This window comes from Macrobrachium rosenbergii, chromosome 25 (genome assembly GCF_040412425.1).
Source record: "Macrobrachium rosenbergii isolate ZJJX-2024 chromosome 25, ASM4041242v1, whole genome shotgun sequence".
Classification (NCBI taxonomy): domain Eukaryota; kingdom Metazoa; phylum Arthropoda; class Malacostraca; order Decapoda; family Palaemonidae; genus Macrobrachium; species Macrobrachium rosenbergii.
In genome coordinates, this window is record NC_089765.1 from 19,451,926 (window position 1) to 19,474,307 (window position 22,382).

The window sequence follows — 22,382 nt, forward strand, 5'->3', positions numbered from 1 at the left end:
TGAGGCCATACATAATGCTGCAAAAGAGACGTGTGGAATCCAGGAAGGTTGTACAGAAGGAGACACATGGCGGAGGAATCAAGCCATAACAAGAAGCAAGTGAAAATAGAGAGAGCCTTCAAGCTCTGGCATTATGATCCTCGAGCTTTAAAAAACGGAAAAGAAATAGAATGCCGTGTTCAGCAGAGAAATTGGATATGCCACAAACTCATTTCTTTCACTGACTTCTCTCCCTAACCTCCTCCAAGACATATGCGCCCTGAATCAGCCCGGCAACTATCACTTCTTTGTCAAATATCCAGTTATCATTGCATATCCACATCTAATCTGTAATAAACAAATTAGTGTATCTTTTATCACTTTGTCTAAAGCATAAGGCGGCATATCTGCTCTAAAATGTCGAGCTAATTAAAGTGATATTGAAAAGAAGGAAGAGGGAATCTCGGAATATACAAAGGTAAATGAAACGACAGCAGGCATCGATGACTCCCTCAATCACTTTCGACAGCGCGTTTGGAATACTTTTTCCGCTTTAATAATAAACCTGATATGTGCAGCGATAATAACCATTCATTTTGAAGGGGAGGTATCGATGGCAGGTGTACCAATTCACCAATTAACAAAAGTACACTTAAACCATTCATATAGGTTAGATTTTAAATTACTGTACATTATAAGTGGAATTTATGTATCTGATACATTGATAAATATCCTATTTCTTGAATAACTGCGACTTTTTAATCGCATTATGTTGGCACACCTGCCAGCTATAAACAAGATCCGAGTGGCCCGCCATTGCGTTCTTCGGCGTTTGATTACAGGTTAGCAAATCAACGAGGATATATTTGATTTCAGTTACCATACAGCCGTAAGTTTCATTTACAAGGCCTTCCAAAATGGATGGGCGAACTCTGAAGTGCGTCGTACTTGCTTAGTAATGAGCAAAGAGGAATTATTCGAGAGAATTTCCTTTATATCATCCGTTGTTTGGCCAATAACATTCGGATTACGGGCCTGTTGAGGCCTGAGTAGATTGTATTTATTACGGAAAGTAACAATGTTTTTGATTTCTTCTTCATATTGGTGTAATGTTGTGGTTAAATACTGAGGAAACACACGTGTGGAAATGTTTTCATACTGTGGCAAGGCTGAATTAGCCAAGGCGGCGTGGGCTAGCCCACGTAGGCTAGCAAAGCACATTCAATGTCGCGTTCGGTGGGTTACCAGCCATGATGTCCGCAAGTTATTTATGAAATTTAAATGACGGTAAAAGAGCCGAGGAGTTTCGCAGGCTATGAATGCTGGTCGTGGTCTGCTTATCAGCTCTTCTTAGACATAGGATACCAACATCCTAACATGGGTTAACCTATCGTCGGCTGCCATGCTCTAGCCTGGGCAGGACGAATGGGGAGGGGTATAGTCACCGTAGGGGTAGGGGACGAGTGCAGGAGACGGGAACAGGTTCCACAGATATAAACAAACCTAACCTTTCCTAGGATGCCAGGTCCTGACCTAGGCTAACCAGACCTTACCTTTCTAAACCTCACTTCAAATGCTGTTCCCTGACCTGGCTGGGGGGGAGGGAGTGGGGGTTCGCCCCTCTGGACCTCCCCAAGTAACACTAAACAAGAGACAATGGACTTAGCCTCTGTTCGGAGGTAGTCCCTTCGTTCTGCAAACTACCCAGGGTAGTATGCCAAGTAAGGAGACAGGGATATCCAATGTTACTTTGGGGGTTCCAGGCAGGGGGGAGAGCAAAATTTCCCCAGCCAGGGTAGGGGATGGCGCTGCAAGTCAGGTTAGGAAGGTAAGGTCTGGTTAGGTCAGGACACAGCATTCTACGAAAGGTTGGGTTTGTCCTGTCTGCTTCTCTACTCTGCATCCGCTCCCAGAGCAGGACGATTTATGCTTAACTGTCCTTTAGCATTACTTAATTATTGTTATTATTATAGGCTAATGTGTGTGAGTGGGCAGATTGCTGTAGGCTAGCACTACAGTAATTACAGCAAAATGTCCTTTTGATTTCAAAATGGTAATTCTACACGAGTTCCAAGAGATATTGTTTCTTGGAGAGCCTACATTTTAGTTGGCCAAGGCTATCGTCTGCCAGTTTTCTAGTCTGTACCCACCACCAGATGGCAGTAGGTTCCGACTAGGAAACTGGCGGACGAATACAAACAAGATGGTGCCGGGACAGAAGCTAATGTTTACGATCATTTCCATAACAAACAGACCTAACCTTTCCTATAGTGCCAGGTCCTGACCTAACCAGATGTTACCTACCTAACCTAACATAGGGTGGCGTGCCTTAACCTGGCCGGGGGGAGGGGCTTTGCCCCCCTGGATCCCCCCCCCAGAAAGCCAGCTAACATAAATCAACCTAACCCTTCCTGTTATGCTAGGTCCTGACCTAACCAGATCGGACCTACCTAACCTCACACAGGATGGTGTGCCCTGACCTGGCTGGAGGGGGGGGGCAGCTTCAACCCTCCCCCCCCAGAAAGCCAGTAAAATGTATAACCGTAGATTGATAAAAAACCACTCTTACCTTAGTCGAAATCAGAATCATCGGAAAATTCAGGCAACTAAATTTTTCTATTTTGGTCTGGGATGGCTGGTTTTGGCAGGATCTGTACGACTGGAACTGGTGGAACAGGGACGGGTGGAGATGACGATTCTGTTGGTACAGCGACGTCTCGGGATTGTCAGATTTCAGTTAATTAGGCCTTGAATGAGAATTAAAATAGTCCCAAATGACAGGTGTGAACGAGAGAAGAATGAGCCACTCCGAATGGATGTGTGTTTCCTGCAGTGGCGTGCATTACAACGCCACTGGAAACTGTCGCCATGTTTCACCAGACCAACAGTGCCTTCTTTGCAGTGGCCACAAACACCACTGAAATCACCAACAAGGCCACTTTTTATCAAGAACACTAGCAATGACTTCTCGTCATTGCATAGAACAGCTAAATCAAGAATCGTCACCGGATTGGCGACAGAAAATTGCAAGTGTGCCGGATACGACGTGGACAGCATGGACAACATTTTGGCAAACTGGGAATAGACTGGGTCAGGTATTGGGGCACATGGGGTCACGAGCAGGGACGGGTCGCAGAACTTCTTACCTTCATGGAGTGATTGTAGTCCGGGCAGGTGTTGCGCGGCCTGGCCAACTAAACTAAACTACCCTGTTTCTTAATTAAATTTCTTGATTGAACAATATAGAACCCTAACCTTTCTTAGAATGTCGTGTCCTGACCTAACCAGACCTCACCTTCCTAACTTAACTTAGGGAGCCATGCCCTTGACCCTGCTGGCCGGCTTCGCTACCCCCTGGGCCCCCCAAGTAACACTAGATATCCCAGCCTCCGTACTCTGCATACTACAATATCTTGGAAAAATTCACCAAAATAATGTTGGAAACTTAATTTCTTTTTTTACGTTAGCACTTTCGTAACAGCACACACCCTCTGATGCACAAAAATTGCCCAAGAGGAGTAGTGGTGAATGGCATTGGAACAAATTTTATGGGAAAATGTTTAACTCACTTGACTGTGCCATAAATGACTAAATGGCAACACACACCTTGGCTCAGGATAAGAGGAGAATAGTCTGACTTGAGATTTCATGAGGGGAATGTACTGCAACCCTGTTCCAGTACATCTCGTATATATTTGCCCATAAATATACTTGGGGATTGTTGCTAGTTTTAGTTCCTATCCATTATGATAGTATGTCAGCTGTAATTGTAATTATTCAGAGTAAAAAAAAAAAATTAGAACATGTAAACTGACTACATCCCCCTATCTCAGTACATCTCATAAATATTTTCCCCTAACTCGTGGATTGTTGCTAATTATAGTTCTTGTTTTTTACTATATTATATGCACTATAATTGTAATTTTGCAAGAGTAAAAAATACATTATATATATATTATAAAGAACATGAATAACTCACTAAAATTTGCTAATTTTTGCAAGTGTCTTTGAAAAGAGGCCCTGAACAGGGTTGGAAATATTAACTTAGAACTTATCATGGAAGGTACAGAAAAATGTTTAGAATTTTTTTATGTTATACTATGTGGATTTGTATATCTTCCTCTTTCCAGCAATTTTTTTTTTAATTGCCTGACCTTAGTTTGCATGGTCTTGGGGTACTGTTAATATACATTTAGCCTGGCCTGTAAGGGTTAATCCCTGAGGGGCTGGTATTAAACATGGCATTCCATAGAGCTTTTCCGTGTAAAAAAAAAAATATCTTTGCAGAGTGCTTCCTCAGAATTACCCCAAAAACATAATGAACAGTTTATTCATTTCTGACTAGTTCTGTAGATGTAAACCACTTGTTTTTGCATTTTTGTACATGTCAAACGAAACTTTGTTTTATTATTGCTGGCAACTTATATCTTACAGGTACATGGAAGAATAAGGAACAATGTCTGTTCACCCGCCAAAACGGAAAGAAATCTACAAATATTCTGCACCATGGACATTGTACAGCATGAACTGGTCAGTTAGACCAGACAAACGATTTCGGTTAGTATGACCAAGGCATGATATGGGGAAAAAAATGTGGGGTTTAACCAGATGACTGAATCCTTTTCATTTGCTCATAAGGGTTTTCTCATGGAATTTTCTCTTAAATTGGAGGTGAATATTGGAACAAGACTTAGATTAAGACTTGAATTGGACAGCTGGGTAGGAAGAGACCAAAAGATGACATCAAAAAGTAGAAAGCAATGCTGCCCACAGTGTGCTGTGCAAGACACTGTTAAGTAATGTCATGCCTGCTAAAGGGAATTATTGCACCAGTACCTAGATTGTCATTATTTCTTAATTATATTTGTCATCTGGTAATTTTTAAAATTTTCTTTACCAGACTTGCCGTCGGAAGTTTTGTGGAAGAATACAACAACAAAGTCCAGATAGTACAATTAGATGAGGACACGTCAGAGTTTGTCGTCCGATCTACATTTGATCACCCTTACCCTACCACCAAAATTATGTGGATACCAGACAGTGTATGTATTTTGCTTTTATCATGATTTTTCCGTCCATTATCATTGAACAAGTTTGAATGACACACATATAATACTCGTAAGATTGCTTAGCCTATGTTACTGAATATTCTTTCATGGATACATTTACTTACTTTGCTATGAAGAATATGTTTTTATACAGTAGCTTATATTCAATACTTAATATGTAATTCAAGTTTTAATTCATTTCCAACAGAAAGGTATATATCCTGACCTCTTGGCTACCAGTGGGGATTATCTTCGAGTCTGGCAGCAAGGCACTGATGGTGACACAAGGATGGCCTGTCTTTTAAATAATGTTAGTACTGGACAGTTGGTTTTTCCCTAGCTTGTTAGTCGTTTTGTATACCCAAAGAATTGGTTTTAAAGCCTTCCCATAAATGCAGATATGTGTGGGATAGTAAACCCGTTAATAGACCATTATAGTGTGGCATCTACTATACGTTTGTATATGATTTTAGTCACTATAAAATAGTGTATGTCTACTGTACGTTTCTGATACAGTTTGAGTTACAAATAACAGTTTTCTTCCAACCTATCAATTATAAAAGTCTTACTCCATGTGCCTCAGCAAGTGGAAGATTGTAAAAAAAAAAAAAAGTAATGTAATTGGAAACTGCTCATATATAGCATGGTTCTGTTATGAAACAAGGAAGCCCCTTTAAGGTCAATGTAATTATTGAAGGGTAAAAGAGAGAAAGGACTTTTTTTTTTTTTTTTCTATATTCACACTTCATTTACTCTTACCCATCATTTTGTAACAGGATCGGTTCAGTAAACATGATAAAGAGTCTGTAGTACTTATTGTAAGTCATCTAGAACTTTATAAGAATTAACATTTCAAAGCTTGCTGTACAACAGAACATTCTGATTAATTCTAAGGGTTTTTATGTCTTAGAGTAGACCTCTATTAATTTTGGTTCTTTGCATAATTCCAAAAACTGACACTGTTGTCATTTAGCTATTAGGTTGGTTTGATTGCATGATATTCACTACTTACATTTTTTATTCCAGAATAAAAACTCAGACTTCTGTGCACCTCTAACTTCATTCGATTGGAATGAGGTTGAACCAAATTTAATAGGAACCTCATCTATTGACACAACTTGCACAATATGGGGATTGGAGACTGGTCAGATGCTTGGCCGGGTCAATGTAGTGTCAGGACATGTTAAGACTCAGCTGATAGCCCACGACAAGGAAGTGTTCGACATTGCCTTCTCCCGGGCAGGAGGTGGAAGAGATATGTTTGCCTCAGTTGGTAAGTGGAAGAATTTGACAGAATATATAATTATTTTTCCAAGATTTTTTCTTTTCAACTACTTGTAAAGGTCATTTGCAATCTGACCTTTGGTTCTGTTTCATAAAATGTGCCACAAAAAACATTTCAACCAAAGGCATTTTTTACTTTCTACAAGCAATTTCACAACTATGCCCTGTACCTTAGTTTTGGTAGTGGATGTCTTGACTACATAGAGAGTAGCTGCCTGCAAAAACGGACTGATGCAACGGAAGGATTTTGGTTCATTGTTGTAGGGATGATAGAAGTTAACTACAGAAAAAGTAACAGAACTGAACATTTATAGCCTGGTTTTATTATGAAACAAAGAAGCCCCTTTGTTAATGTAATTAATGAAGGGTAAGGGCATTTTTTACTTTATTTACTCTTACCCTTCATTCAGTAACAGGATCGGTTCAGTATACAGTAATACTCATTTTCAAATTCTCTTACTAGATTCAGACATCATACTTTTTTTTTATTTTACTCCTTATTCATTACATTTGTTATTCCTCCTTTATTGCCCTCTTTGCAGTGAAAATGCCTGTTAATGTGTGCATGTTTTTGTGCAAGCAGGTGTCTGTGAGTGAGTGTAGTTTGATGGGTATACCACCCATTCAAGAGTTTCCTCATAACCTTGAACTACGGCAATGTCAATTGTCTTGTGTTGTCTTTCAACCATATCACAATGACTCAAGTGTGTGAAATAAATTTTTAAAAAGTAAAAGTTGTGAAATAAATTTTTAAAAAGTAAAAGTTGTGAAATAAATTTTTAAAAAAAGTAAAAGAAGAAAGTTTATTATTATGGTACAAAAATTTACTCAAATCTTGCTAGTCACTAGACAACCATTTTTGTGTTTGTTCACAGTTTTTACCATCATGCTACATTTAAAATCTGCCACAGTGTGAAAATAATTCAATAATTTGTTCACCACTATTACAAAACGTTTTAGAAAACTTAAAAATAATTGTAACTTGGTCACTACTATTACAAGACTCGAAACTGCCATGTTGAACTCCACAAAAGAAAGAAGCAAGACTGTTGAAATTAAATACAAACCTAGTAATTTGTGAATGATATTTGGAAGATCTGAATATAGAGGATGATCAGTTTTATAGTTTGAACAATGAGGCCATTGAACAATGATACAAGAGATTAGTACTAAAATCTGGGATAAGAAATTGAATAGAACTTAGTTTTTGTCTTAACAATGTAAGCTAAACAACTGCTGAAAACCAAAGGTAGGACTCTTCAAAGAATGCAGACATTTCCTTGGGAAAGGCAGTTCTCCAAAAAAATCAGGAAAGACTTCCCCTAAGTGCTAATATTTTGTGAAGCTGAAGAATTTATTTTCTAAAAGTAACAAGCTTTTTTTTTTTTTATACTAGCTGTTTGCTAGTTTGTCTGCACTGTAGGAAAGTGCAGTAGGGATTACTTAAGATTTTTTGCAGCATCCCTTCAGCCCCTAGCTGCAACCCCTTTCATTCCCTTTACTGTGCCTCCATTTATATTCTCTTATCTTACACTCCACCGTCTCCTAATAATTGTTTCATAGTGCAACTGCGAGTAGAAGGTTTTCTTCCTGTTACACCTTTAAAACCTTTTCACTCTCATTTTCCCTTTCAGCGATGAGTGACCTCATGGCCTTTGGTCTAAACTTTACATTCCATTACATTCCTCTGCACCATCCTTGTTTCCTTTTCAGGCTTAGGATAGAAAGGGGTTTTAAGTTGCCTGTCCCATTAGCCTTTCCCCTTATAAAGTTACTAGTCATTTGTGTCATTTGTCCTAACTGACAAGAAATGAAGAAATTTGTAACTTGAATTTTTTCTATTTCAGGTGCTGACGGCTCAGTCAGAATGTTCGATTTACGTCATTTGGAGCATTCCACAATCATCTATGAAGACCCAGCACACACTCCTCTCTTGAGGTTGGCATGGAATAAGCAGGACCCGAACTATTTGGCCACTGTTGCTATGGATGCTTGTGAGGTTTGTTATCTTGAATTTTACTTTGGCATACTGGAAAGGACCTTAATAACTAACTGTATTCATTTCTTTTTCAAGTTTTTGTTGTAGATTTTTAAAGGGAAACAAATTTACGTATTACTTGAATTATGCTTTTATAAAATGCAATTTTTCTGGATTAGAAAAGCATAAAAGGGAATTTATGTGCTCGCTTTTCTGTGAACCATAGCTTTTAGTGACTACAGAAGTTTTAAGCTTTGTAAGATGCCCCAAAATGGTTAATGACAGCTTAGGATAAATTTCTTGATCCCACACCATTAAATGAGAGAGTTAAAGCTTGACCTGCTCTTAATATTATGATGCTGAAGATGACTATTGAATGGCCCTTGAACAGGAAGTGTCTGTAAAATAATAAATTTTAAAGTATGGTAAGAAAGGTGTTAGGATTTTTAGATTATATTATTTTAAAAAATTGTACACTGTAACTTCTATGGTTTGTATCTTAAATAAAAAAGAGAAGGCAATGAATTAAACTCTAAATTCATAAAGTTAACTCACTGCTGGAGGTAGTTGCCTAAGTATGTCAGTAAAATTAGTACATCATTAGACAGGAACAGGATATGTTTTCATGGAAATTGTAGAAAATAAGAGTTCTTACCAACATTGTAAATTTATAGAGCATATTACTAAATTTATTAAAGAAGTATGTGTTACGCATATTAATACCATTAGATTCCTTTGTAAATTAAATTACTAAGCTGCTTCTTGTATTGTCAGGTGATCATCCTTGATGTACGCGTTCCATGCACTCCAGTTGCCAGACTGAATAATCATCGAGCATGTGTCAATGGGATTGCATGGGCTCCTCATTCTTCGGTCCATATTTGTACTGCTGGTAGGTCCCCAGATTATACTGTATTTCTTTTTTATATTACTTCAGTTTAAACGGAAACAAGACGACCCTCTTCAAGGCTTTTCTGAATTGGACCATAGTCCTCAAACTTGTGTTTTGGTTGTTTCCATAACAATTTGGTATCAAGATTCTGTCGTCGTACATTATAACGAAAATAAATTGTTGCAATGTTTAGGTCTCCATTTTTAAGTAGGTGATATTGTGTTCACCAGTGATGTTATGATATGTAGAAAATTCTTACTTTCAACTGTTCTTTCTTTTCATTTCTTTCTGAAGTGGATTAAATACGTGCATTAGGATAAATGTGAAGTGATGAATGTGTATAGTAACCAAAATATGCTGTTTATTGTATTTTTGTTGTGTCATTTCTAATTCAGTTCATTTCCAATGATTTTACTTTTCAAATTAGTACTTCTTGTTTGCGTCAAATAGTTAACCGTGACTAGTACCTTACATTCTTTGAAGTGTTATTAGCAAGACTTTCCAATCTTCATATTTTTATGATATATTATTCAGATGATGAAACTTTTTCACATGAAACAAGCCCACAGGGGCCACTGATTTGAAAATCAAGCTTCTAAAGAATATGGTGTTCATTTGAAAGAAGTAACGCAAGGTAATAGGAAATACAGAAAGAAGCGATCAATTATCAGAAAAGAAAAATAAACTAATAAATATATCGACAAAACTGTAAGTAAATTATAAAATACGATGAGAATTGCTTAAGGGTAGTAATGTGTTGCATCTTTGCTTGAACTTTTGAGGTTCCAATCGCACAATCCTTAGGGAAACTGTTCCAGAGTCCAACAGAGTGAGGAATAAAAGACCTCTGGAACTGATAAGTTTGACAGCAAGGCACATTTGCAATAGGGATAATGCTGCAGAAATTTCAACCAAGTCCATTTTGTAATTTTAGATTTACTCTGTGACAGGTGATGATCATCAGGCTCTCATATGGGACGTGCAGCAGATGCCACGAGCAATTGAAGACCCAATATTAGCATACACCGCAGCTGAGGGAGAGATCAACCAAATTCAGTGGGGGGCCACACAGCCAGATTGGATTGCCATCTGTTACAACAAGTGTCTTGAGATTCTCAGAGTGTGAGTGTGGATTGTGGCCTGTGCTGTGCACTCTCTGTTTATCTTCCCTTAGCTGTTTCATCCCATGATGCTTGCTCATCAGGTTTTCTGAAGGAATTCAATAAACATGAAGTTTTGAATACGTGTATGTATTTGTGTGTATGGATTTCAGTACCCACACACAGTTGAATGTGTCACAGAAGCAGGATTTGATTCAATGTTATTGTCATACTTATAACACCTTTGATTTTGTTTTCTAGGGTTGTCTGTTTATTTTTTTTGTTGATTATTTTTTTTGTTTGTTTGTTTCACATTTAGTATGATTATGTATGCAATGTATTACATTCCCAAGCTCTGCAGAACCCAGGCCATCCATTGTGTGTTTGATGTCAGCCAGAGATTAGTGTCCTAAATTTTGTCTTAGATCACTAAAGGGCTTTTTCAGTAAGTGGAGATCTGTGCTGTAATGTGCGATAAGGTGTTGAAGAAGGGAGGACACTTCATGTTGTGGGTGTGAGGAGAAAGAGCACTTAATGGTATGGTTGTGTAACAGCTGGTAACAAGCAGGAGTGTAACACATGTCAAGTATGTATTTAACCAGTATCAGAGACATATTATAAAATAAAGCTTGAGACTTTTCCAGAGGTGTGGGCAGACTCTCCTCTGGACATCCTGTTAGACATCCCATGAGATTTCCACCCTATTGAAGAGAAAAGAAGGCAGGGGACGAAAGATATGTGTACCTGTAGGAGCCAAGAGCAAGCAGGCGAATACGACATACAATTAAAGGGAACATTATCTGTGATCTCAGTAGGCTGACAATTGTGACCCTGGCTAGGTTACACTGGAATTGCAGACTGCATGATGTGTCGTCATGCCTCAGTTGGAGAGTGTCTGATCACATCTCTTCAAATAAAAGTTTGAGGTTGGCAAGGTGTAGTAGACCCTTCAGTCGCATCTTTGCAGGCAAGCGTTCAAACACAGTGTGGCCAGATTTTTACTGTACTTTATTTTGTATTTTCTTTAGCATTTGGGATGCAACACACCTCATTATTGCAATTTTTCATACCCAGTTTTTTTTTTTTTTCTATATCTGTAGGGAGAAGAAACTGCCATGTTCAAGGAGGATAGAATATTTTCAGTAAAATTATATCCATAGGCATACTTGAGCTTTACTTGGAATACTTTTCACATTTCACAGCATTTGCTTATGAATGGTACAGACAGGAATTGATCACATGAAGAAATGGGAGATAATCTGTCATAGAAATGAATAGGTACTCTTCAAAGAATATCATCAAAGCTTTTTTGTTATAGTAATGATCAATAATATTCTAACGAAGGCATTGTCAACCATTTCATTGTAATACAAGGCACGAAGTGTTCTTGGTATAGTTTCTTATGTTTTTCTATTTGTTTCTCTATTCAGGGAGTGGATATGAGAGATTACCAAGTGAGGGCATGGGTGATACCTGCCCAGTTAAAATTAAAGGTCATGTATTTGTGTGTCCTTTGAATTTTACAGGCTTGGTAATATTTTACGTTGATTTTCTAAACTGGAGAAATGAATAGGTGAAAAAGACACAGAAAAGAATTCCTGTGCTGCAATACTGTTTAATGAAATAATAATGTTTATACAGTAATAGCTTTAGATGTTCCATGAACCAGCTAACTATGAATATTTGATGGAAACATTGAAAGATATTCTGTGGAGGAAATAAACAGTAAATATTTCAGTGGAGCATATTAACCCTTGTCATAATTATTCATTATTCTAGCACTGAAAATTGATTCAGTACTGGCTAGATATATTGTGAACATTAAATATAGATGAAAAATTACAATTGTCTCTGTATGAAATCTCGTAAAATAAAATAAAAGCAAAACAACTGAGTTGTCTTAACCAAGTCCATCGCAGTTCATAACCAAACATCAAGTAATCCATGATAAATTTTTCATCATCTTACTGTTCACATTTCTTGGTCAAGTACTGAATGAGATGTTTATATTCATAAGTATCATTCAGTGCATTTTTCTAGAAACATTACTGAATACTGGATTTTTAACCAAAAATGTCTTGCTACTTGATATGTATATATGTTTTGTATCCAGGATATGTAGACACTGAATATATGAAGAACAGTGGTCATGACTACAAATGCTTAATAAATTTCCAATATCATTGATAAATTTCCAATATCAGTGAGCATCTCAGTTGCAATTAATGATTACATTAAAATTAAATAAATGCCAATTTCCAGCATTGTTGTTAAAGTAAATGAACAATGGCTTGACTTGGAGAATTTGGAAATGGATAAAATTGTTGCAAAATGTATTCCAATTTTTCATGAAAGTAAATACTTGCCTTTTCCTGAAGATCTTTTCACCATTTAGAAGTATTTAATAACATCAAAACTTTGGCAAATTACATCAATATGATATCAGTAATCTTTTATCATTTTTTCTTTTTTATTTTGTAAACTTGGGTTTATATCAACAGTTCAATCATTGTTGGTCTGAGAATGCTGGTGTAAGACCCAAACAAGATCAAAACTGTACTATGTGGCATTTTTAGTACAGCCTGCCTACTTATTCAAATTAATTTAATTTATATTGTAGAGGTTCAGATTCATGAGTACTTAATCCAGTTACTGTTCAGTACCTGAATTCTGGAGCGACAATTGCTTGTAAAATGCAAATGGTGTACACAACAAATTCTTAGACGGGTTCCTGAAAGCAATGTAAACATGCTATTTGTTTGTAATGTATTTCAGGCATCAAAGTGTTAAAATAGTGACACACAATGTATTTAAATTTTTTTTTTTTATCTAACACAATGTGATCTTTACCAACAGTAAATAAGTAACAGAGAGTTAATTTTAAAATTAAACATCTGTACATAACTTTACAGTGTAACATATCCTTTGCTTTGAAAACTGCTAAAATACTTTTCCTATTTAGTAAACTGTGCAATTTATAATTGCAAACTTCCAAAACCGTGGTCCTCTGGAAAACATGATCTTCGCATTATTTAAAGGCCACGACAGTTCAAATCTCAGGTCTAAGTAATGTACTGACTTGCCCTCTGGTATATTGGTGGTACGTAGATATCCACAGGTTTTCTGTATTGCCATGGTTTGATTGTTTTCCAACCGATTCATATTTTATTAATTAGGGGTTGTAGTGTGATGTTAGCGCGGTCGGTGTGTTATCGGTAAGCAGGGGTCACTGAAGTAGAATTTACTGGAGGAAAACATCATTGTCAAAGTTCTGAAAATTCCGTAACAGTAACAGTGCTAATGTGTGTATTATCATGTTATTGTAGTGAAATTACCAGTGCATGATGTCTCACTCATTGTCCCTTTGATGTTTTCAGGGTCAAAAAAAAAAATATATATTAACTTAGGGTATCTTACCTCAAGGAATTTTGTTTTCCAAACCTACAAACTATAGCACTAAATAATAGGGTAATAATGTTCTTATGTAACAATTAGCTCGAAACCTTATGTTGCTAAACTGAATGAAAGGTCACCTTGTGCATTGTAACTTTTGAGTGTGGATGAATGTCCGAATCTGATGGCTTTTACCAGTGAAATTTTGTAGGATTACTTTCTAGTTGCATGGCACCTTAGTAATCCCTATGATCCATATTTTGTCCTCTGATAAGAAATTCTGTACATGTTTTGTTTTGACACTTGGGAAGTTTGGAAAGTGGTGTGGGCATTATTTATATGACTATATGGAAGTTGTGCTCAGTTCTGTTTGAACCACTACGTTTTGAGTTTGCTTTTCAGCCTCACTGTTGTACAAACCTCATTACAAAATCATCATTTTTGTATTTAAGTTTTATTTTATTTCTCATACATTGAGATTCGTAACTTTAGATATAAGGATTGTACAATAAAAATTTTTATATGAAATTTTTTAGTCTCTTTTACCTGCTTTCTTGAAAAGATGAAAGACATTCAAGTCCTCTTCAGGATTAATTTCACAAAAAGATGAAAAGCTTGTACAGTATATGTCAAGTGCTGAAATAGGATTAACACTGGTCCTTTATAGTTTAAAGCAGTAATGGAATAAAAGGAAGGTTCCTGGAAGCTCCTCTGTGCCTAAGACATATATTAACAGAAGACTCGCACTTAATAATGTTTCAAATATGGAAGAGTGGAAAGGACTGTAAGCAAAACTGAGCCAATGTTGACTGAAAATAAACCCAGGAAGGTGGCATCTGGATGCTGCAAAGATGTGATACAGATTATGTCGGAAGGGATTTTTAATTCCAAAGATGCTTTCAAAGCAATTGGAGAAGTAGGAGTGCCATGTTGTGGTTGTTGTGGTGAAGGTCAGACTTCAGAAGCAGACCTGTTACCTTGGGGACAAAATAAGGGCAGCCCACCATCGATGAAGTGGAAAGAGACTGCTAAACTATGGATACATATTTGCATCTCATTAGTAAACTGAAAACATGGATGACATAAGGCCTGTTCAACAGATAATGACATTTACATACAATGAATAAGATTTTGAAGAGGTGTGACTACATAACACCAAGATTCGTGGCTGGAAAACATTGAATAGATTCATTACAAAGATCAGTCATAACGACTTTGCATGAAATTGGTTTACAGACTGTCAGAAGACTATCTTCTATTAGTCTTCTGAATAATTTAAGAAGGTGACTACAAGAATGCAGTCTCTGGGGTTAAACAGGGTAGTGTTCTTGGCCCATTACTTTTTATATTGCATGAAGAAGGTATGCAGTTTGACCCTGAAACAAGCTTATTGCTTATGCAGATGATGCTACTGTACTACACTTATTCCATCTGAGAATAGTCCCGTGGTTAATAATTTCTTGACTGATTTTTTGTCTAAGATACTGGACTCCCCTCACCCACATCATTTCATTGACAGTCAGTTTTAAAACAATGCAACTCATTCAAAATTCTTGGGGTCGTTCTTGATTGCAAATTCATAATTGAGAAATTCTTTTGTCTACCTCCTTTTCAACTGCATAAAATTCATTCATTATAATGTAAAGTCTTTCGAGAATTTTGGAGACATTTCTGTCCTAAAGAAATGTGTTCATTCTTGCATTTCATATTTTCAACTGTTATATTTTTTTATAATTCTGATCATCCTTTGTATACAGATCTTCCCATACTATACTATCAACCATGTGGTACTACAGTATATGTCATATTTCATTTATGCCACATTTAAATAAACTACGTTTCTTAGTAAATCTAAGATAATTCCCAATATATATATCTCTGTCGCACATGAAAGGAATGCTATTGCGAAATCTCAGTGCGATCAAACCAGACGCAAACGTCATCAATAAGTACCTGTGTAGTGTCTTAATTTAAGACAGTGCGTCATCATACATTAGCATGCGTTTGCATAAACTCAGCGTTCTCCTTTTGATCAGAGCTGGAAGCAAAGTCACGTAGCCGTGGGAAGTCCTTGGAAACGAGGTCATATGTTTGTTCGTGTGTGTGAATCTTAGTCTTGCTATGTAAGAGTGTGAAAGCTTAGATTTTAGATCGACATGGGAGATCATCCTGTGCAGACCAATTGTATTCTTTTGTATATAGTCTTTATACTAAATACAAGAAAAACCACTATGGAGTTTGTCTGAAATCCTGCAGAACATTGGTCTGATCTTCCAAAAACAGTCTTATTCTACAGCCATGGAGAAAATGAAGATGTCACAACCAAACTCTGACTGAGTTCCAAACACAGTCCTTATAACCAAACACCAGGGGGAATTTCTGATGAAATACCTTCTTATAACAGTGGTGGCAGTGTACACAACAGCGGTCACAACAGAGCTTTCTGGCAGCACCTCTACATGGCGTCTACATTGGTGGAACGGAAGCTCCGATACGGCGAGATGCCTAAAAAACCATAGACAATTGTCATCTTCATAAACGACATGGTTACAGTCGGACGGACAACTCGATGCATCAAAACGTCTTGGAAGCGGAAAGAAAACAATCAACAACGAAAAAGCGAGGAAAACATCTGACCTTCACAACACATCTTCCCCAACGCACGGCAGAGAGAGAGAGAGAGAGAGAAATCTACACAAATCTACGCAACATTGCACATCAACACTCCACGATGTTCCTTGAGGGTTTCTGCAATCAACATTCATCAACATAAGAAGTTCAACATCCACAATAACATCCCTTCGATGACGTGTATCTAGCCAGACGGAAGTCGGACAGCAGAGGAACCTCGTCGACCTACTTATCAGAATCCAATAAAAAGCTAAGTACAGCCATTATTTATAACAGTTGGTATATTCATTTACAGTGTTCGGGTCTCGAGTGGCAGGTTGCTGATATAAGGTGAGCAGTGCCGTAGATTAATACCTTTGCCTTGCAGACGTAGCGGTTCCTGATACCTCATTTTTTTCATACTTTTGTGTTCTTTTATTTTTACGCCTGACACGTTGTTAACTCTGTTCTTTTTCAGGAAAGTGCATTTATTACTTTTCATTACTGTATTTTATGATGCATTTTTCATAAGTGATGTTATTTTTAGCGGTTATATGAATCTCGGTTGTTATTTACTTGCGTTCCTGGTTTAGATTTATGAGGTTACGTATGGGCCGATGTTTAGCGGCGTGCCTAGGAAACTTAATAAGAAAATGACTCCTCCAACCCCAGGTGTGTTTATTCATATAGGTTTCAAGATCACTTAGAGAGTAGGCGTGCGGATAGGAAACTTAGTAGGAAAATGACAAACACTTGGGATGGTTTCAAAGCCAATCTGCGTTCCATTTATGGGAGTGAGGATGCATTGGATGAAGTTCTTGCTTTACGCAACATCATAAGACTCACATCTATGACTAATCTAAGTATAGCAGATAGGGCAGCTCTGATAGGAGATAGGCTCGAAGAGTATAAAGGACAGATTGATGGCTCAAGTTGGGTCAATGGTGATCTGCATATCAGTTCCAAATCTGTCTGCAGGTTATTCTATTTAACACTTGTAACAGCGATGTTACCTGAACCTTTGGTTAAGTGTTTTGATGAGAAATTACAATCAGATAGCTCAGAATTAGATATCTATAGGCAAGTTCGGAAACACTTGTCCAAGTGTAGGCCTACAGATCTCGATCCTTCTCTAATTCAGGATTTTACAAAGCAAGAAAACAAAAATCATGCGTCTACATCACCGCAACAGGTTAACTTAGTCACTAATAATCCATCAGCAGTCATTTGTTTTAACTGCAAGCGACCTGGTCATATGATAAATGAGTGTAGATCCCGCTATTGTTCAATCCATAACAGTACGAATCATAAGTATAGTCATTGCAATGCAAGAAAGAAGAATTTAAACAGTAACACAAACATTCAAAGTACTGGTAATGACGCTAAAAAGCAACAGTACCATGGGGGAAAGAACAAACATTACAAGCAGAACAGTAATGCAGGTCAGAAACAAGTACATTCAAATCGTTCCTCGGGAAAGCCAACTTCAGGCTCAGCAGTTCCAAACAACCATGCGTCAGTGAATTTTCCGAATGCCGGCGGGCAGACAAACACCACATAGCCAGCTTAAAGGGGGGGAGAGTGATATTGGGTTATCATCAGTTTTTGAATCAGATAATAAGTTTAATGTTCTCCAAGATATGTGTGAAGACAAGAATTTTCCAGAAATCGAGGTAGTGTCTCCCAAACATGCAGAGCACGGTCCGTAGATTTTTGCAAAATACACGCTATTATTGGCTCAGAAGAAGTTAGACCCACTTTGCATGCAGTTAGCTTAGAACACAAGCATTTCACCTTGTTTTTGATTCAGGTAGTCCACGTAATATAATGGATTTACGTACCCATCACCTTTTATTTTCAAGATTTCCCATCGAACGCTCCGATGTTCGTTTGTCAGAATAGGCAATAATGAATTAGATGTAATTGGTACATCTCAGATACAATACAGGTTGGGGCAACGTACTTTTACGGATACCTTTATCATTGTTGGCAATATTAATATGTACCCAGTAGTTATTATGGGGTATCCATCAATGTCATTACATAACGTAATTTTAACACCCGCAAAACACGGAGTGTTTATAAAAGGGAAATTCTATCGGTCTTCACACACATTGAAATCTGTTTTGGATCAGAAGGAGACAGAGAGTAAGAAGATAACGTATATCGAAGAGCCAGTCACTTGTCTCATAAGCGATGATATTGTTACAGCAACCCAACATAACTCTCAGGCACCCGTCCTTGCTGCGTTCGCACAAACCATTGAGCCAAATACACCATCGTATCTCACGGTCAAGGTTAAAAGAAAATTGCCAGGCTCAGAGGTTTTAATTCTTCCTGATACTTTAAAGATCAATGGGCTTTCAGTCACGCAAGCATTATACACAGTAAATTCTGATCATCGGGTTAACATTGAAGTTTTTAATCACTTAAATGCTGCTTTAACAGTACATGAAAATCAACATATTGTCAATATCGAAGCATATAAACATCGAATCCTTACAGTTGCTGAAATTAACTCCACTGAATCAGCAACAGACGAATCTCTTTAAAGGTAATTAAAGGCAAAATCGAAGCAGACATCTTAGATAGGGATATAAGCAAGAAATTTTTGATCTTTTATCCAAATATAGTGATGTTTTTTCTACTAGTACTGGAGCTTTAGGCAAAACGGAAGTCATCGAACATCAAATTCGTTTAAAGGATAAGGACCAGGTCATTTACGTACCTTCATATCGTCTACCGGCCAAATTTCTGAATGAAATCAATGTTGAGGTAGATAAAATGTTAAAAGAGGGGTTATTAAGAAATCTAACAGCCCTTATAATTTTCCCTTGATAGTAGTACCAAAAACTTTCGAATAAAACCAAACTATCCCTGATCGTTTCCCAGTACCTTGCACAGATGATATTTTGTCTCTATTAGGACAGAATAAATTTTTACTTCCTTGGACTTACTTAAAGGCTTTCACCAGATACCCTTAGCTAAGGATAGTACCCAGTACACTGCTTTTAGTACAGCTAGAGGTCACTATGAATTCCTACGTATGCCATTTGGGCTACGTTGTGCTCTATTACGTTCACTAGAATGATCAATATAGTGTTCGGAGATTTACTAGGAATATTCTCCATGCTTATATGGATGATTTAGTTATATTTTCCAACACCTTGGAGGAGCATTTAAGTAAACTAGAAATAGTCCTTCAAAGGTTAAGAGAACATCATCTAAAAGTAAAAATTTCTAAATGTGAGTTTTTAAAGACGAATTAGTCTATTTGGGTTTCATGGTATCTCGGCAAGGTCTTAAAGTAGTCCATGATAAAATCTCTGCTATTAGTAAATTTCCCGTTCCTACTAATGTTAAAGCCATACAGCAATTTCTCGGGGTTTCGGGTTATTATCGTCGGTTTATCCGAGATTATTCAGTAATAGCAGCTCCTTTAACTGATCTCATAAGGAAGGACGTAACTTTTAAATGGGAATCCCAACATCAAATTGCTTTTGATACCTTGAAAGAAAAAATCAGTTCTGCTCCTATTTTAAAGTTTCCCGATTTTACTAAAGAGTTTATTATTGCAACCGACGCATCAGATCAAGGAGTAGGAGGTGTGTTACTCCAGTGGCATGACAATAAGTTTTTCCCATTGCTTTTTATTCTCGCAAATTAAAAATGTCAGAGAAGAAATATGCAGTAATAGATAAAGAATGCCTCGCCATTGCTAATTCGTTGGTACATTTTAAATATATAATCTATGGGTATAGTGTCAAGGTTCTAACTGATCACAAGCCCCCTTACTGACTTTTAAAGGTTTCAATCATAGTCCTAAAAGAACTCGGTGGCACATGATTATCCAGGACTTTGGAGCTAAAATTGGATACTTACCCGGTAAAGCAAACGTAATCGCAGATGCGCTATCTCGTAACCCAGTACCAACACACTCAATACCTTTCGCTGATCTAGAAGAAATTCCAATTCCTTCGCAAGCTATGAAAATTGCTATCGAAAATGGTCAATCTTTAGCCCAAACAACAGAGAATATTACCGATATGGAGTGGAATCTAGATTCAGTACGACAAGAACAAATGAAAGATCAGAAATTAAGAGTAATAATAGATGCATTAAATAGGAATCCAGATGATAAGGAATATGTGAAATATACGAATCAATATTTCTTGATTAAGGATAACATTCTATGCCGATCCGTGGCTAGGAGAACCAGGAGTTCAACACAGTTAACTAACGACCAGGTGGTTGTACCTATCACATTAATCCCAATCGTTCTGAAATGGCTTCACAACCATCCTCTGCATGGTCATCCTGGGTTCGAAATAACCTCTCAAAAGGCCAAGTCATTATTTTACTGGTCTACTATGTTAAAAGATATTAGGACATATATTAAAAACTGTGATATATGTTTCCGTCACAAGGGCCATACTAAGAATCCTGTAGGTCTCGGAACTTATCCCGTGCCTAGCAAACCTTTTGAAAGGGTACACCTTGATTTATTGACAGGTTTTTACGAGACAGACCGGGGGAATAAAAACCTCTTGGTTATAATTGACGCCCTTACACGGTATACTGAATTAATACCACTAAAAAGTAAAACAGCCATTGAGTGCGCTAGGAAGTTTTACGAGTGCTATATATGCAGACATGGAATTCCAAATATAATAATCTCTGACTCAGGTGGAGAATTCAATAATCACTTCCTTAACTCATTGTGCGAAATTCTGCAAATAAAGAAAGTCAATACGATGATATACCATCCTGAATCTAATGGATTGGTAGAACGGGTTAATAGAAAGGTGCTAGACATACTGCGTGTAAACATAGGCGGTATGGACCCAAACTGGGATATTGCAATACCCACGGTGTCCAGTACCCTAAATAACAATTATCATACTTCAATCCGTATGTCTCCCCATGAAGCTGTATATGGGATACCTGCTAGGTCACCTTTTCACATCTTATCCCCGACATCTAGTTTATCAGATCCATTGAAGGATATAATAGATGTTAGCCGAAGTAGATATCAAACACTTTATCAAAACCTCTTACAGGCTCAAGTGTTAATGAAGAATGCACATGATAAAAAGCTAAGGTCACAAAGCCTTACCAAGAAGGAGATATAGTATATGTACAGGTCTATGTTAGAAAAGGGCTAAATTGGAAATTATTGCCTAAGTTTGAAGGTCCTTTCATAGTTATAGAAGTTTTAATAGGTAACCGACTTAAAATTCGGAATCAGTCCGATTCAACGGATGTTCGAACAGTATCTATCTCTCATGTGAGAGCTTAAGACAATGGTTTGTTATGAAAAAGTTAATTATTGTGTGAATTTTTACATCATTTGAATGATGCGATGTTTTTGTTTCATTATTTACAAGTTATTTTTTTTGCAGGCTCCAACATGAAGCTTGTCAAATTATACCATGCACTATTCCTCTCAATGTTTATCGTAGCTGGGAAGAGTTCTGAAATAACTTTACATCAAGGTTCTATAGTAGAGGAAATGAATAATTTCTTTCTAACTGGCAGTAATATAGTTTTAGAAGTCAATATGAACGCCATTTTTACTAGCGAAAATGAAGTAATAACTTTGAAATCAGAATTGACTCTTTTTATCAATCTCTGGCAGACTTGCATAAATCATTCTTAGCTAGCAGTGATCCAACGTCACCTAATCAAGTCAGTGACACAATTAATATGCTTTTCTGGGAATTAAGGAATAAAACAAGCGAAGCTGAAATCTTGGCTCGTGATTTGCTAATGTGGTCAATACCTCATGACGTTACAGAAAGGCGTAACCCACTTGTTCTAGCGGCATTAAATTTGGTTGGTTCCGTAGCAGGTCTTGGGTTAGGGATTTCAAATCGTTTGAAACTTCGCGATCACGGGGTTAAAATCGAAAATCTGGAACATCAACAAGAGGTATTAGCAGGAGAACTAAACAAACAAATTCAAGCTTTGAACAGCGTAATCAGTAAAGTAAATGAACAGTCACGTCGTTTCAATCAGGTTCATGACACTTAAGTTTTGTTAGCAACTTTGATGTATTATCATGCTAAAATTAATCATGTATACTCGAGAGTTTCAAG

At 37.2% G+C, this 22,382-nt stretch overlaps 1 protein-coding gene across 3 annotated transcripts; it reads left to right on the forward strand.

Annotated features, from left to right (window-relative positions):
- The first annotated feature begins 721 nt into the window (after positions 1 to 721).
- wap (DDB1 and CUL4 associated factor wap) lies at positions 722 to 14,202 on the forward strand. Of its 3 annotated transcripts, none has more exons than XM_067126991.1 (9): positions 722 to 821; positions 4,414 to 4,536; positions 4,880 to 5,021; positions 5,236 to 5,337; positions 6,054 to 6,300; positions 8,159 to 8,310; positions 9,064 to 9,181; positions 10,132 to 10,303; positions 10,926 to 14,202. In XM_067126991.1, exons 2-9 carry the CDS (start codon positions 4,436 to 4,438, stop codon positions 10,987 to 10,989), a joined length of 1,098 nt encoding a protein of 365 aa, XP_066983092.1. In that variant the 5' UTR covers positions 722 to 821; positions 4,414 to 4,435; the 3' UTR covers positions 10,990 to 14,202. The 3 variants fall into 3 exon arrangements, with proteins under 3 accessions (XP_066983092.1, XP_066983095.1, XP_066983093.1); XM_067126992.1 differs by having other exon boundaries at positions 789 to 868; XM_067126994.1 differs by lacking the exon at positions 10,926 to 14,202 and having other exon boundaries at positions 10,132 to 10,447.
- The last annotated feature ends 8,180 nt before the right edge of the window (positions 14,203 to 22,382 follow it).